A 13,814-nucleotide genomic window follows, 5' to 3' on the forward strand; every position below is an offset into this window, starting at 1 on the left:
CGAACCCGCGTCCCCTGCATCGGCAGGCGGACTCCCAACCACTGCGCCACCAGGGAAGCCCCAGCCCCATGCTTTTCAACTCTAAAATGGGAGACTTAGGGGAGCAGCTGAGGTCAACATGAGGTGGAACCTTCAGACTGGACAGGTCCTTGGGGTCACAGGCACATGACATAAATGGGAGAGATGGCCTGGTACACAGGAAAGCTGTAGGGATATTCTTCACTTCCCAAAGAAAAACACTCTCTCCCATTTTTCTTAAAGCATATCGTTCTCAGCTTTATTGTTCCCACCCTGATTGAGTCCTAGATACAGAGAAAATGTTCTGTTCCAGTAAGATATATCCTATTATATATAGGATGTGATAGATAGTGTTGAATGAGCACTTACTGTATGCTTGACACTAAGTGCTTGCATGGGTTAACCTAATGCAATCCCCAGGTAGGAACGATTATTAACCCCCTTTACAAATAAGGAAACTGAGGCACAGAGTAGTGAGGTCATTTGTGGATTACACAGTGATAAGTGACAGCGATCTAGATTTACGTGTGAAATATCCCAATTATTAAATGCCAGCTCACTTATTTAAAAGCGTCGTGCAGGCCAAATAAACCCCAGCCCACAGAGCCCCGTGTTTCACCCCTGGTTTAGTCTGGCACACTCATTACAGAGGTGGGTACACTGAGGTCCAGAGAGGGGAAGCAGTTTGATAGTGGCAGAGTGGGGTGGGAACTCAGAGAGGGCTGGATCCTGAGAGTATTTTCCTCTTAACTCACGAGACCCTCCTTGCCAGGCCTCACCCTCCTCATCCCCTATCTCCTCGGCCGCAAGAAGAGATGGAATAAATGTAGGACCCGCGTGTTCGTGGGGGGCCAGATCAACAGGCTGGACCAGGAGAGAAAGGCGTAAGTGGGGGGCACTGTGTGGGTCGTGCGGGCGCGGTAGGTGTCACCCCAGCACTGCCCCAGCCTGCCTCCCCCACTCCACTGCCCCCGGGGGCTTGCCCCTCTCAGGTCACAGCTGTGGTGAGGAAGCTCTGGGCAGGAGCAGGTTTCTCTCCATTTCAGAGGTGGTTTTGGTGTCCTGTCCCCCTTTAATAAGATGCACATGTCCTAGTCCCGGCCATGACAGGGAGAGCTGTTAAATTTTAAACCCACAAACCTCAAGGAGATTTGTGTGAAATGAAGGATGGAGAAGGCCCCTCCTCCTCAGAAATGAGGCGGAGCTTAGAATCTTTCAGGGCAACGTCCCCCCAAGCTTGGGTTGCTGCCCGTGGTGAGACCAGAGGTGACTTCAGTGGCCAGGATAAGGGGCAGAAAATCCTGAAGAATCTCTTGGTGAGAAGTGACTTAATTCTCCAATTCTGTGGCTGATTCTCTGTCTAAACAAGAGGAAACAGGCCTGGCTGGAGTGCTTGGCAGGAAATGGCATCCACCAGAATTTAGTGACATTGGTTTACTGGCTTTATTGGTCATATCTTTCTGGCAAGAGATGCTGGTTTTCCGTTTAAATTGTGATGACAATTTCCTTTCAGGATGTATCTAAGTAAGAATGTAAGTTGACTTAAGCTGAGAAGGAAGTAAATAGTAGGCAGGTACACAGGTGTGGAGGTGGCAGGAATTGGGCAGGTGGCACATGTGTGCCTAGATTTGGGCACCTGCTTCTTTAGAGCAAGGTCAAGTGAGGTCTAGGGTCGTAGGATGGAGGACTGCTGGAGGGTGCAGCAGGGCTGGGAAGGATGGGGTGGGTGGCTTGCCTCAAATCATGCAGTTAATTAACCAGAGAGAAAACCCTGCCCAGCCTTTAGTGCCCGCCATGACGCCCCAGGGTCAGGACCCCGTGGCTTGTGCCACTTTAGTCCTATGCCAGGACCACATCCCCACAACGTCTTCTGAATCACCCACTGCGTGAGTTAAGGGTGACCAGCAATCCCATCTCGTTGTCCTCACCCCCCACTGAGAACTTCTCTACCGGAGGGCCCTTCTCAGCAATGCAAAGGAGAGCACTGCCTGGGAGACGCAGCATCAGCTTCCCTGTGCTCTCCAAAAGGTAAACACACCTCGAAGGCTGCTTTGCCCTCTCGGCTTCCTGTTCCAGCTCCAGCTGAAAGCTGGGTTCAGCAGGTTTAGTTTAGTTCAAGGCTGCAGCACTGTGGGGTCACAGGATGTCTTTCAAGCAAAGGGTGTGAAACCTCCTCTGCCCCCCAGCTGACTCTTGACCAGGCCACGTCCTCTGCCTTCCTCATGACTGCCTCCACCCAGGCCCTGCCCAGGCCTGCCAACCAGCGCTGCACACCAAGATGTTTGCCCACAGCTCTGTGTTCCTAAGTTCACTCCCAAGTTCAGGGACCAGCAGTGGCTTGACAGCTGGGCCCCCGCCTGCTCCTTTGGGCTTATCTCCTTTTTGTACCCTAGCGTGCTCCACACCATCCCCTGCACCCCCATGTCTTTGGTCATTTGGACTCCCCTCCTGGGGTGCTCACTCCCCACCAACTAGTCCTGGGGCATCACCAACGCTGTGTCCTGCCCCGGGATTCTGATGCAATGGGCGGGCTGGGGCCGAGGCACGTGTACTGTTTAGAAGGCTCCTTGGGTGATTCCAGCGTGGACACCCTCTTTGGCCTATAAGTCTTACCCACCATTCACCATCCAGCCAGATCACCAACTCCTCTGTGAAGCCTTCCCTGACTGCCACAAACCACAGTTGGCGTCTCCTCCCTGTGGATGCAAAGTCAGGGCCATCTGGCTTGCTGCTCCTGGTTCTGTACTTGGTTCATGTGTGTTATCTGTTTCCTCAGCCACCTGAGGAGTTTCCTGCAGTTCGCCTCCCGTCCCTTAGACCCTTCCTTCTCAAAGTGTGGCCAGTGAACCAGCAGGCCTCACATAATCTGGGAGCTGGTGAGAAATGCAGAATCCCAGGTCCCAGCCCAGACCAGCTGGATCAGAATCTGCAGTGTAACAGCAGGTGCTCAGACATTAAATCCCCAGCAGGTGCTCAGACATTAAAATGTGAGGCGCCCTAGTCCAGAGGTGGCCACCAGATACTTAGGACAATTCCTTTCCCATGTCACTCATCATCACCTGACCTGCTTTATCAATATTTATTTATTGTCTGCCCTCCTCCCAGGTTAGAATGTAAACTCCCCGAGGGCAGGGTTTGTTTTGCTTGCTGCTATATCCTCCACAGGAGCTCAAAAAAACTCATAATGAATGAATACATTAAAAAAAAAAAATCTCCGTCTCCCAGGATCATTTCTCTGCTGAGCAAGTTCCGGCTAGGATTCCACGAAGTTCACATCCTTCCCGACATCAACCAGAAGCCGCAGGCTGAGCAGTGAGTTTTCTGTGCTGGGGGTTCCAGGCAGAAGGGTCGGCCCTTTCTCTCTGGTGAGCCAAGGGCAAGGACATGTTCCTTCCTGCCCCCACCTAGACTGGGCTCATGGAAAGAAAGAGGAAGGGTCGAGTGTGCAGCCGTTAATTTCTGTTTGTGTTTCTTCCCCCTGCCTGCTGGTCCTTTGCATATCAGAGCTGTGGTCTTTGCCAGAAACACACCTGGGTGGGAGGCCGGAGAATGTTCACATTTATGCTTTATCACACACCAAGTGTTTTTGAAGCTCTTACTGGTGCAAATCATGGCTATCCTGCCCCTCGAGCAGAAGCCGGTGTTTCATCTGCCAGGGACTCCCCCACCTACTCCACAGACCTGGGGGCTGAGGGAGTCTCCAGCTTCACACTTTAGGAACCCAGGCTGCTTGCTATTCACAAAAGGCTGATTTTACCTACACTGGTTTTCTTCAGTTTTCTCCAACCCCTGGATTATTTTCATAGAGCAGTGGTGCTCAAGCATCAGCATCACCGGGAGGGTTTGTGAAAACACAGCTTGGGGGTCCCACCCACAAGATTCTGAGTTAGTAAGTCTGGGGTAAGGCCTGAGAATGTGCAGTTATAACAAGGCCGGTGTTGATGCAGGTACCTCACTTTGAAAACCACTGTCTTAGACAATCCGTGTAACATGCTTAACTCGGCGCCCAGCCCAGAGTCGATGATCAATCAATGCTGGATTTGTGTCTTCTGCCTGCTTGTAGCTTCTGAGCTCTTTCTGCATCTCGAACTTTCCCTGCAGTCCCAATCCGCTACAAGCTGCCTCCTTCCTTCTCTGGGCATTGCTTAATTTAAGTGCCTAAAAAAGGGACTGTGACTGGCCCAGCTCATCCCTTCCTGCCAAGCTAAGGTAAAGGCCACTGGAAGGCCTATTTCTTGGCTACCTTTGGTCCAGTTGGCTGTGGCCAGGAATGGCAGAATCATATACCCCAAAATACACAGCTAAAGGGTAGCTCCTTCTGCAGGGGCCATGGCAGAGGCATGTCCCCTCCACGGGGCTGAGGGATGCTGGAGCAAACAGAATGGAAGGTGCAAAGGCCCTGAGGCAGAAACATGGCAGCTGCGGCCCCTGATGTTATATTAACCCACTGGCACTTGGAGTGGGGAAGATGTCGAATGGTCTGAGGGACCACTCCTCCTGCCTGCCCATGCAATGGCAAGTGGGCGGACTTTAAGCAAACTCCTGTCTGAATTTGTATCAGGGCTCAATTGTGGGGCCAGAAGAGATGATTTACTCTCCTAATGGTTCAATTTTATATTCTTAAAAGAAGACATTTACAATAGGATTGCTTTATCTCAATCTGTCTACGTGAGGTTTTCCAGGATTCTATCTTCTCAATAAAGTAAGGTCTGTCCTGACCTCTTTAGCCCTTGTTTACCTGGAGAGGGAAGGAAATCAAGAAGAGAAGAAAGGAACTATTTAATAGTGATGGATATACTGACTCTCCCATTCTCTCAGGGCTGTGCTTGAGCTGCAGGGGCAGAGATGAGTAAATTGCAGCCCTGCCCTGCAGTGTGTACCCTGGCTTCGGTGTAGGGAGGACATCAAGAGCCATCAGAATGCTGCAGACAGGGACCAGAGTGCACAGGAGGATAGGGTCGTCTCTGCTGGTGGAGGAGCAGAGCCTTGAGAAAGGCCGTGAACAGAGATGGGGGAAGACCTTCCTCAGTGGAGAGGATAGCGCAAGCCAGCGTGCAGACCCCATCCAGCACATATTATCTTTAAGCCCCCCTTTGCCCCTGCATCTGCCTCCACCTCCTGGACCATTTCTCTCCTCCCTTGCACAGCCGACCTTCTCCAAAGTGAGGCTACACTCTTTGTGGCTTCCTCCCCATCCCTCATTCTCCAGCTCACTCCAGTCTGGCTGCCCTCCCACTGCTCCACTGAAATCACTCTCTCCAGCCTCGGCAGTGACCTCCGCACCACCAGATCCGCAGAGCCCACTGCCGTCCTCATCTTTCTCTGCCTCTCAGCGGCATTTGACACAGTGATCCTTCTTGAAACAGTCCTTCTTTTGGCTTCTAAGACGCCACCCTCTCCTGGTTCCTACCTACCTCTGTGGTCCTCCTTTCAGTATTCTTTGCTGGCTCTTTCTCCTTTACCTGACTTACACTGGTTGGCATCCCGTTCTCCCCCGCACTTGCCTTGCTCCGGACACATGGGCTCCTTTGCTGCTCCTCAAACAGCCCAAGCATGCTTCTGCCTCAGGGCCTTTGCACCTTCAGTTCTGTTTGCTCCAGCACCCCCTGCCCTGTGCATAGCTGGTTTCAGAAGGACGGGCATCCTTGGGTCCAGGGAGGCCTTCCTGTCCAATTAGTCCCCATCCCGGTACTCAGTTTGTACCTTCATAATACTTCCAATCTGTATTTATTTGCTTATTTGTTGCCCAGCAGACCATGAGCTCTGTGAGGATGGGGCATGTTGTCTGGTTTGTTCACTGTTGTGTAGCACAGAGCCTGGCACAGAATAGTGCTCAGTAAATACCTGGGGGATGGACAGGTGGATGGAGGTGGATCACAGGTTGGTCTTCGTGGACGACTTGTGGAAGCTCTGTTGAAAGTCAGACCCACCTGTCAGTGCTGAATTCAACACAGAGGCTGCTTTAATGTAAAAGGCAGCGTCAGAATGGGTTTTAGCCTGAAATGTATGTCCCCGTGGCACCCACTTCTATCTCCCTCTGAGGACCTGGTTCCCCTGGAAACGGGCATCTCACCCGGTCTCACTTGCTCTCTCTGTTCCCAGCACCAAGCGGTTTGAGGACATGATTGCGCCCTTCCGCCTGAATGATGGTTTCAAAGACGAGGCCACAGTCACCGAGATGAGGCGGGACTGCCCCTGGAAGATCTCAGATGAGGAGATTAACAAGAATAGAATCAAGGTGCAGGAGAGAGAAGGGCCTTGCTGGTGTGGGGTGGGGGTCCAGGGGCTCCCAGGGGTCAGCACCTGTACCCCATCTGTCCTGGGCTTCCTTAGCCCCCTCCCCAACCCTCGATTCTACTCTCCCTGCCCCAAGCCTCTGAGGTGTCCTCAAACCGTACATGCTCGGGCTGATGGGTGGCCCAGTGGTTGATCTCGGAGCCTCCTTGGCGTGGGAGCCTGGGCCCCCTGCCCATTTTGAGTCACCGCCCCCTGGCCGTGGCAATGGACTGCCCGAGCCCTTCTCCCTCCCCTCCCCTCTTCCTCCATGTGTGCAGGGAGGGATGCATAAGGCAGGTGGTGAAGGTCAAGGCAAAATTTGTCCTGTGGGCCAACAAAGCTGGCTGATCTTCTTCCCTTAGCTGTAGACCCCGCCCCGCTTCCCAGGCAACATCTTCAGGACGCTGATAGGGCCTAAAGGAGAGTGGTGGCTGCCAAGGCCATTTTTAGGTGGGGTGAGCAGTTGGGGGCCTGGGGACCACAGTTCTGCTCCCCGTGTGCTCTGGGTCCGTGGTTCTGAGGGGCAGTGTGACATTTGGTGATTTCTGGAGACATTTTTGGCTGTCACCTCCGGTGGGGGCGGGGGGCGGACAGGATTGCTACTGTCATTTAGTGAGTAGAGGCCTGGATGCTGCTAAACATCCTCCAACCCACCGGACAGGTCCACAACGAAGAATGATTCCACCCAAAATGCCGACCTTGTGACATTTACGTGAACTCACTTCCCCTCGGTTTTCCATTCTCTCACATGGGGTGTCCGTCCACTATGAGACCCTGAGTGTCAGTTGTTTCTGAACAGTTTGGAGACAGGCCTTGGGGTGGGAGGGAGCCCCACACAACCCAGCGCCACCCCCCCAGCTTTGGGGAATTCCCTGACCCAGCAGCCCTGAGGCCCCAGACCCTCCCACAGCTGCCCAGCTCCTTGGAAAACGCTGAGTAAAGCATCGTGTCCACAGAAGGCTCTTGCCTACTCTGTTACGGGAGAGATGGAGCAGCTCCACCCCTGCTCCAAGTCCGCCTTATCAAGTGCTTCCCCTAGGCCTGGGGCTTTTGCATAGATTATCTCCCTCAGGACTCCCCAAATTGCCCGGGAGAGGGCACTGTTGTACCCATTGCACAGCTGTGGACAGTGACGCTCAGGGAGGTGAGTTACCTGCTCAGGCTCTCTGCCAGGAACCCTCAGGGCTGAGATTTGAACCCAGCTTTCCCAGCCATGTGAGGGGCTCTTCCCTGCCATGATCCTGCTGGTCATGGTAATAAAGTCAGGAAGGAAACATCCAGAGGGCTTCTCCAGGAGGTTAGCTTTGCATTCACTTTCCTTCTCGGGGGTGGGAGAGTCTATAATAATTTAGGGGCAACAATTCACACACCTGGTTTGAGATGTTCAAAGAGACCACCGGGCTTGGCTGGGACCACTCATCGGACATGGGAAGTGACCACGTGGCTTTTCCTCACCCAGTCCCTTCGGCAGGTGAGGCTGAACGAGATTCTGCTGGATTACTCCCGGGATGCCGCTCTGGTCATCATGTAAGTAGCGCCCTGCAGAAGGAGAAGTCTGTCGCCGAGCCCAAAGGTGTCAGCTCTGCAGGGGTCGCCACTGGCTGAGGACCCAAGCCTTCCCCTGTGAGGATGAAGGGCCCCAAACTCCTGTAAACACAGCCCGGGTGGGTTCTCAGCACGTGGCCGGGCCTGCATCTGCCCCATGCCCCTCGCCTGGGCACCAGCTGGCAGAGGTCTTGGGGCCCCAGTGTCCCGGGACTCACCGACTCCCCTCACCACCGCTTTCCCCTTATCCATTGCTTTTTCCTGCCAAACTTGGCTTGATAAAGGGGACCCAGCTCATTCCAGAAGAAATCGATTCCTAGTTGTTTGGGAACCACCCAGCCCTCCTTGGCCACCGGCCACCCCCAATTGATGTTGGTGCCAGGTCTAGGCAGTGGAAGCAGAGCCTGGCCCCAGCCCTGGCTGTTCCAGTCTCCATGCCTGTCAGCTCCTCGAGCTTCCGTGGCTGCTGCTTGTGTCTGGTTAGGAGCTGCCTCGCTAGGACAGGTATTGGCTGAGGCTGAGTGGAAGATGAGGGGAAGGCAACAGTGGCACAGGGAGTCTTAGGGTGGCAGAACATGGCTGGGAAAGGCCCAGCTCAAGAGGCAATGTGGGCATTTGCCAAGCGGAGTACCTGACATTTCCTGGGGTGAGCCACCTGCGGATTCCGGATTCCGCAGAACAGCCCGGAAGCCTGTGGAACCTGTTTGTTCGTACCTGGAAATCAAGATGGAGCATGTGATTTCCAGGGCCCCGCGTACAATGAAAAGGTGGGGCCCCTTGTTCAAAAGTGATTAAGAATGTCAAGATAGTGACAGCAGAGCATGAAGCCCAGCCTGGGACCCTTCTCAGTGGGGGACTTTGTAAATGCACAGGTGGCTGCCCACGAAGATGGCTCTATGAAGCCGTGCTTCCTGGAGCTTTTAGGAAAAGATCATTTTTTGTACAAAGGAAGTGCTTCACGTTGCCTTTGATGTGGGGACTGTGGTATAAGGAAAGTGGGTTTATCTTCAAGCCTCTGGCTAACATCTTGCAGAAAATGTTTCTAGGGCCAGGTTAGCCTGGCTGTTGACTGGGTCAGACGGCAAGACGGTGGCAATGGCTTCATCCTGGGATGGCTCCCCGACTTTCTCTGGGTGTGGTACCTATTGTGTGCCAGCCAGGGGGTGTGGGTGTGTCAAACCACCTCTTCCTGAGTGCCACCTCCAAAACAGATTTGCGTTTTGTCTCTGCCATTGGCCAGCACGCTGTGTGGCCTTGGGCAGGTAACCCTCCTTCTCTGAGACTCAGTTTCCCTGATTATAGAGAAGAGTTAAACTGAATTATTTCCAAGATTCTTTTTCACGCTAACATGCTATGATTCTAAGTTTATTCGCCACTAAAATGAGTCCGTCTCTCAAGCAGTAAGATGAGGAATTTCATCCAAGGAGGTGACTACCTGCTGGCGCCTCTCCCTTCCCACTCCTCTACGCCCTGGATCTCATTGGGAAAACCAATCCCCCACCCAGCAGTCTTTGTGGGATTGACTGATACAAATAATCAGGAGTCCAGTCACCTTAGAGAAGAGGCCTGCACACAGCGTCCCACCGCGTGGCGGCAGCCGCAGCTGTTGCCCAAAGGGGCCCTGGCGGTCAAGCCAGCTCCACTGGGAGGGCGCAGCAGCTGTGCTGCTCAGTCTCCAGCCCGGAGACATGCCCATGAAAAGTTCACTCTGAGGGTCACCTTCATCAGAACCACTGGGAGACCATGGAAAATGGTAAATTCCTCAATTCCTTCCAGATAAGGGCCTGGGGTGGGGCCCAGGAGCCTGCATTTCCCAGAAATTCTAAGGATGAAAAAACCCTCCCAAGCCTCCATGAAATAACAAAAATCACATTTTCCAGCACGTCAGCGCACTTGGACTCTTTTTTGAGCAGCTTTGAGGCAGAACTGGCTCGTTTGCCGTCTGCTAATCAGCGGTTTATCTGATTAACGGCCCACATTTGAGCTCAACTTAACCTGCGCTGCTGATAAAGCAGCCTTGTAACCAGCCCAACAAACTTTGGCCACACTGACAACCTACTTCTGGCATAACTTTTGGGTCTAGACCCCTCTTTCTTCTATAAAGGCTCCCTCCTCAAAGCCAAATAGTAGTAGTCAAAATAATAGTAATCAACATTGCATTTTATCAATTGAGACTCTATAACACTCAAGGCATTGGGCCTTATTAATTTTATTTTTTTATTTTTAAACATTTATTTTGAAGTATAGTTGATTTACAATGTTGTGTTAATTTCTGCTCTACAGCAAAGTGATTACGTTATACATGTACATTCTTTTTCATATTCTTTTCCATTATGGTTTATCATAGGCTATTTTTTAAGTTGTTTTTTTTTTTGATGTGGACCATTTTTAAAGTCTTTATTGAATTTGTTACAGTATTGCTTCTGTTTTATGTTTTGCTTTTTGGCCACGAGACGTGTGGGATCTTAGCTCCCCAAGCAGAGATCGAACCCACACCTCCTGCACTGGAAGGCAAAGCCTTAACCACTGGACCGCCAGGGAAGTTCCTATCACAGGATATTGAATATAGCTCCCTGTGCTATATACAGTAGGACCTTGTTGTTTATCCATTCTACATATAATAGTTTGTATCTGCTAATCCCAAAATCCCAGCCCACTGGGCCTTATCAATTTTCAAAACTCTATGAAGTAGTTCTATTTTACCCCCATCCCCTCCGCAGCACACACACTTAGGAGATGAGGAAACTGAGTCTCGGAGAAATTCAGCACCTGCCGGGATCTCACAGCTGTCAAGTGGCAACTGGGTTTTGAAGGCTGAGATGCTGATTCTGAAGCACGGTTATATTTCCGCATCTAGGTTTGATCAAAGGCTGCTTTTCTTTGTGGCTAAGAGATGCAGTTCTAAACAGGAAGCTCCTTTGTTCTGGAGCAGCTTTATTTCTAAAGATTAGTAGCTTACAGCACACACATCCTGTGAACATAAATAGAGCGTGTCATTGGCTGGCACTGGGGGAGATTGCCGAGGGAATCAGTAGCATGGACAGGTGCACAGGGTCCGCTCGGGGAGGGAAAGGCCACAGCAGGAGCTATGGGCGTCCCCTGCCCTGGATAACGCAGCCACCAGTCCCCTCGTGGTCTCTGAAGTTTTTGAATTCAGTCCCGGAAAATGATGTAGAAGTTCCTGGAGGGCATTTCCAGCCTTTAGCGTAACTGTTAAATCAGGAAAGTTTGCTTTCCATATTCCCACTTCCCTTTTCCCTGGAAAGGCACCAGACAAACACAAACACAGTCTACTAAAGTGACACTGGCTTAATGGAATATCCTTGTTCCCACCAGGTTCCCCAATCCTGGGGACCTTGCTTTTTAAGGGAGGATAGTGTTTGTGGCAAGTGAAGCTTTGAGGATGGAATTTTAAATAAGGAACAGCTGTTTAGGGACCTCAATTCACCTTCTCAGTGGAGGTGGGAGTTGCAGTGAGCAGGGGCCGCTGGGATGGAAAGATCCCAGGACCTCGGGTCAAGTCCCAGCTCTGCCACTCACTGGCTGGTCATCTCAAGCTGGTAAATAGTAATACGTGATGACAGTACTGCTGACACCGTGAAGTGCTTACTCTGTGCAAGCATTGTTGTGCAGCACCCTTCCTAAGTTGGGTTTTCGTTAGAGCTTACAAGCGTCCATGAAGGAAGCATGTGTGTTCTCACTTCGGGGAAGAGAAAACCGAGGCTCAGGGCCAGTGAGCCATTTGTCAAAGCCACGTGGCTGAGGGAGTGGCAAAGCCATGACTCCTACAGCTTCTCTGACCCCAGAGCCAGGCTCTGAAGCCCAGTGTCGCACAGCACCCTCCTTGCTGCCCAGTTCCCTCAGCTGTTCCCCAGGGTGGTTCTGAGGTTCAGATGAAATAGTACCTGTGGATGTACTTTGGGAAAACAAAGTGCAGCCCCACGTAAGGTGCTGGTGCCCCAGCCTCTCGTAGCGCCAGCTGGCAGCTGCAATGCTGCCACCTCCAAGAGCAAAGAGCAGGACGGCTGCAGGCATCACCACGCGTCTTTGGAATCTCAGTGTGGTAGAAAAGTCACTTCCCAACATAGCCATGAAAATGTGGCTGAAGAGCATTCCCAGGGCATGTTTTTATTTGCACAGCATTGCAGTTCAGACAAGGGGCCCTCTCCAGGCGACAACGGAGTCCTGCTCCCAGGGCCTTACCTACAGGGCAGGGAGCAGGACCAGGCCGCTCAGCTGAAACACATGAACATATCACTTTGTTGTGGCCACAGGCAGGTGTGTAGCTGGAGAGGCGAGGCTGGCATGACCTGAGTGGTCGGATGAGTGGCATACAGCCTCACTGTGTCAGACTGTGTTCTAGGCACAGGCGGATAAGACAGACCCAGCCTGCTCATGAGAGAACATACATTCTAGTGGGGGGAGACAGACAACACACAAATAAATAAAAATAGGATTTGAGAGTGTGAAGTGCTATGAAGATAATGAAACAGGGTGACATGATAAAGAGAGATGGGAAGATGTTATCGAAGAGGGTGATCAGAGGAGGAGGTGCCCTTGAGCCAAGACCTGAGGGAATCGAAGGAGCCAACCTGGTGAAGAGCTGGGGCCACTGCCTTCTGGGTGGAAAGAACATCACATGCCAAGGCCCTGGGGCAGGAGCAAGCTTGCCATTTTTTTCAGGAATGGAAAGGAAGCTTCTGTGACTGTAGCGGTGTGAGCGAGGCTGCGGGTGGTGGGAGTTGAGGTTGTGGAGGCTGGTGGGGACCAGATCATGGGGACCTTACAGGCCATGGCTTTGTTTAGAAATGCGTTGTGGGAGTTCCCTGGCAGTCCAGTGGTTAGGACTCAGCGCTTTCACTGCCAGGGCTCAGGTTCGATATCTGGTCGTGGAACTAAGATCCTACAAGCTGTGGGGCACGGCCAAAAAAAAAAAGAAAAGAAATGCTTTGCGGCTGAAGGTACATTTCAGGTCATGCTTTCAAGGAGAGCAGCAGGTCATTCTTAGGGCGGCTGGGAAGAAAGAGCTCTGAAGGGGCCAATAAACAGAGACGCTGTTCAGAAAGCAAACCAGGAACTGGGCCGTGTGGGGAAGGCCCCTTGGTAATTCCCCATCTGCTGCTTCTTCCTGCCCCACAGCACCTTGCCCATAGGGAGGAAGGGGAAGTGCCCGAGCTCGCTCTACATGGCCTGGCTGGAGACGCTGTCCCAGGACCTCAGACCTCCGGTCGTCCTGATCCGAGGAAACCAGGAAAACGTGCTCACCTTTTACTGCCAATAGCTCTGGGCTTGGCTGCGCCTGCCCAAAGCCAGGAGGCAGGGGGTGCCCACCTGTCCACGGGGACAGGACACATGCCCCATCGCACTTTAAGTGGTAGCATCTGATGATCTGATGGAAGAAGCTGGTAGATTTCCAAATTTCAGCTGGACCCCACTCCCATCAGACAAGTCCTCTGGGCTTTGTTTTTCTGGGCTGGAGAAGCAGCAGGTGGAGCTGTCTGGAAAACTCTCTGGTGGATTCCTATTCCTTTAAAGTTTTCTTTTGCTCTTGATTACAACAAATTAAGATTTCAATCTTTGATTTGTATACAAATTTGAATCAGAGTGCTGAGTGTGAATTTTGGCCGTTTCTACAGACCTTTCCTGGGAGCACCCCCTAAACACGCCTCCCCCCTCCAATATCAGGAGAGTGGGCACCCCACCTACAGCCCTTACAGGGGGAATACGGGGGCTCGTTGAGCCTCCGTAACAATGCAAATTTATGTAACCACCTCTCACTTCCTTTGCTTTCAGTAGCATATCTTCAGTGTTTTGGTTGGTTCTTTGGTAGGCCGGGACTTTCAAACATTTTCAGACTGCAACCCACAGTAAGAAATCTATTTTACATTGAGGTTTGGAACAAACACAGTGAAACTGAAGTGTCACAAAACAATCCTTATCCTTACTATGAGGGATGCACTTTGGTATTTTCTATT

At 51.9% G+C, this 13,814-nt stretch overlaps 1 protein-coding gene across 3 annotated transcripts in view; it reads left to right on the forward strand.

The window, feature by feature from the left end:
• SLC12A3 (solute carrier family 12 member 3) overlaps window positions 1–13,411 on the forward strand; it is a 37,941-nt gene extending 24,530 nt beyond the window's left edge. For 2 of the 3 annotated variants that reach the window (XM_007466816.1, XM_007466815.1), the window contains 5 exons: window positions 791–902; window positions 3,244–3,330; window positions 6,121–6,256; window positions 7,754–7,821; window positions 12,979–13,120. In XM_007466816.1, coding sequence (XP_007466878.1) covers window positions 791–902; window positions 3,244–3,330; window positions 6,121–6,256; window positions 7,754–7,821; window positions 12,979–13,120 — 545 coding nt within the window. Of the gene's footprint in view, window positions 1–790; window positions 903–3,243; window positions 3,331–6,120; window positions 6,257–7,753; window positions 7,822–12,978 lie in introns of all 3 variants that reach the window. The other variant, XM_007466814.1, reaches the window with a different exon arrangement.
• The last annotated feature ends 403 nt before the right edge of the window (window positions 13,412–13,814 follow it).

The sequence above is a fragment of the Lipotes vexillifer genome, unplaced genomic scaffold, assembly GCF_000442215.2.
Source record: "Lipotes vexillifer unplaced genomic scaffold, Lipotes_vexillifer_v1.1 scaffold130, whole genome shotgun sequence".
Taxonomy (NCBI): Eukaryota; Metazoa; Chordata; class Mammalia; order Artiodactyla; family Lipotidae; genus Lipotes; species Lipotes vexillifer.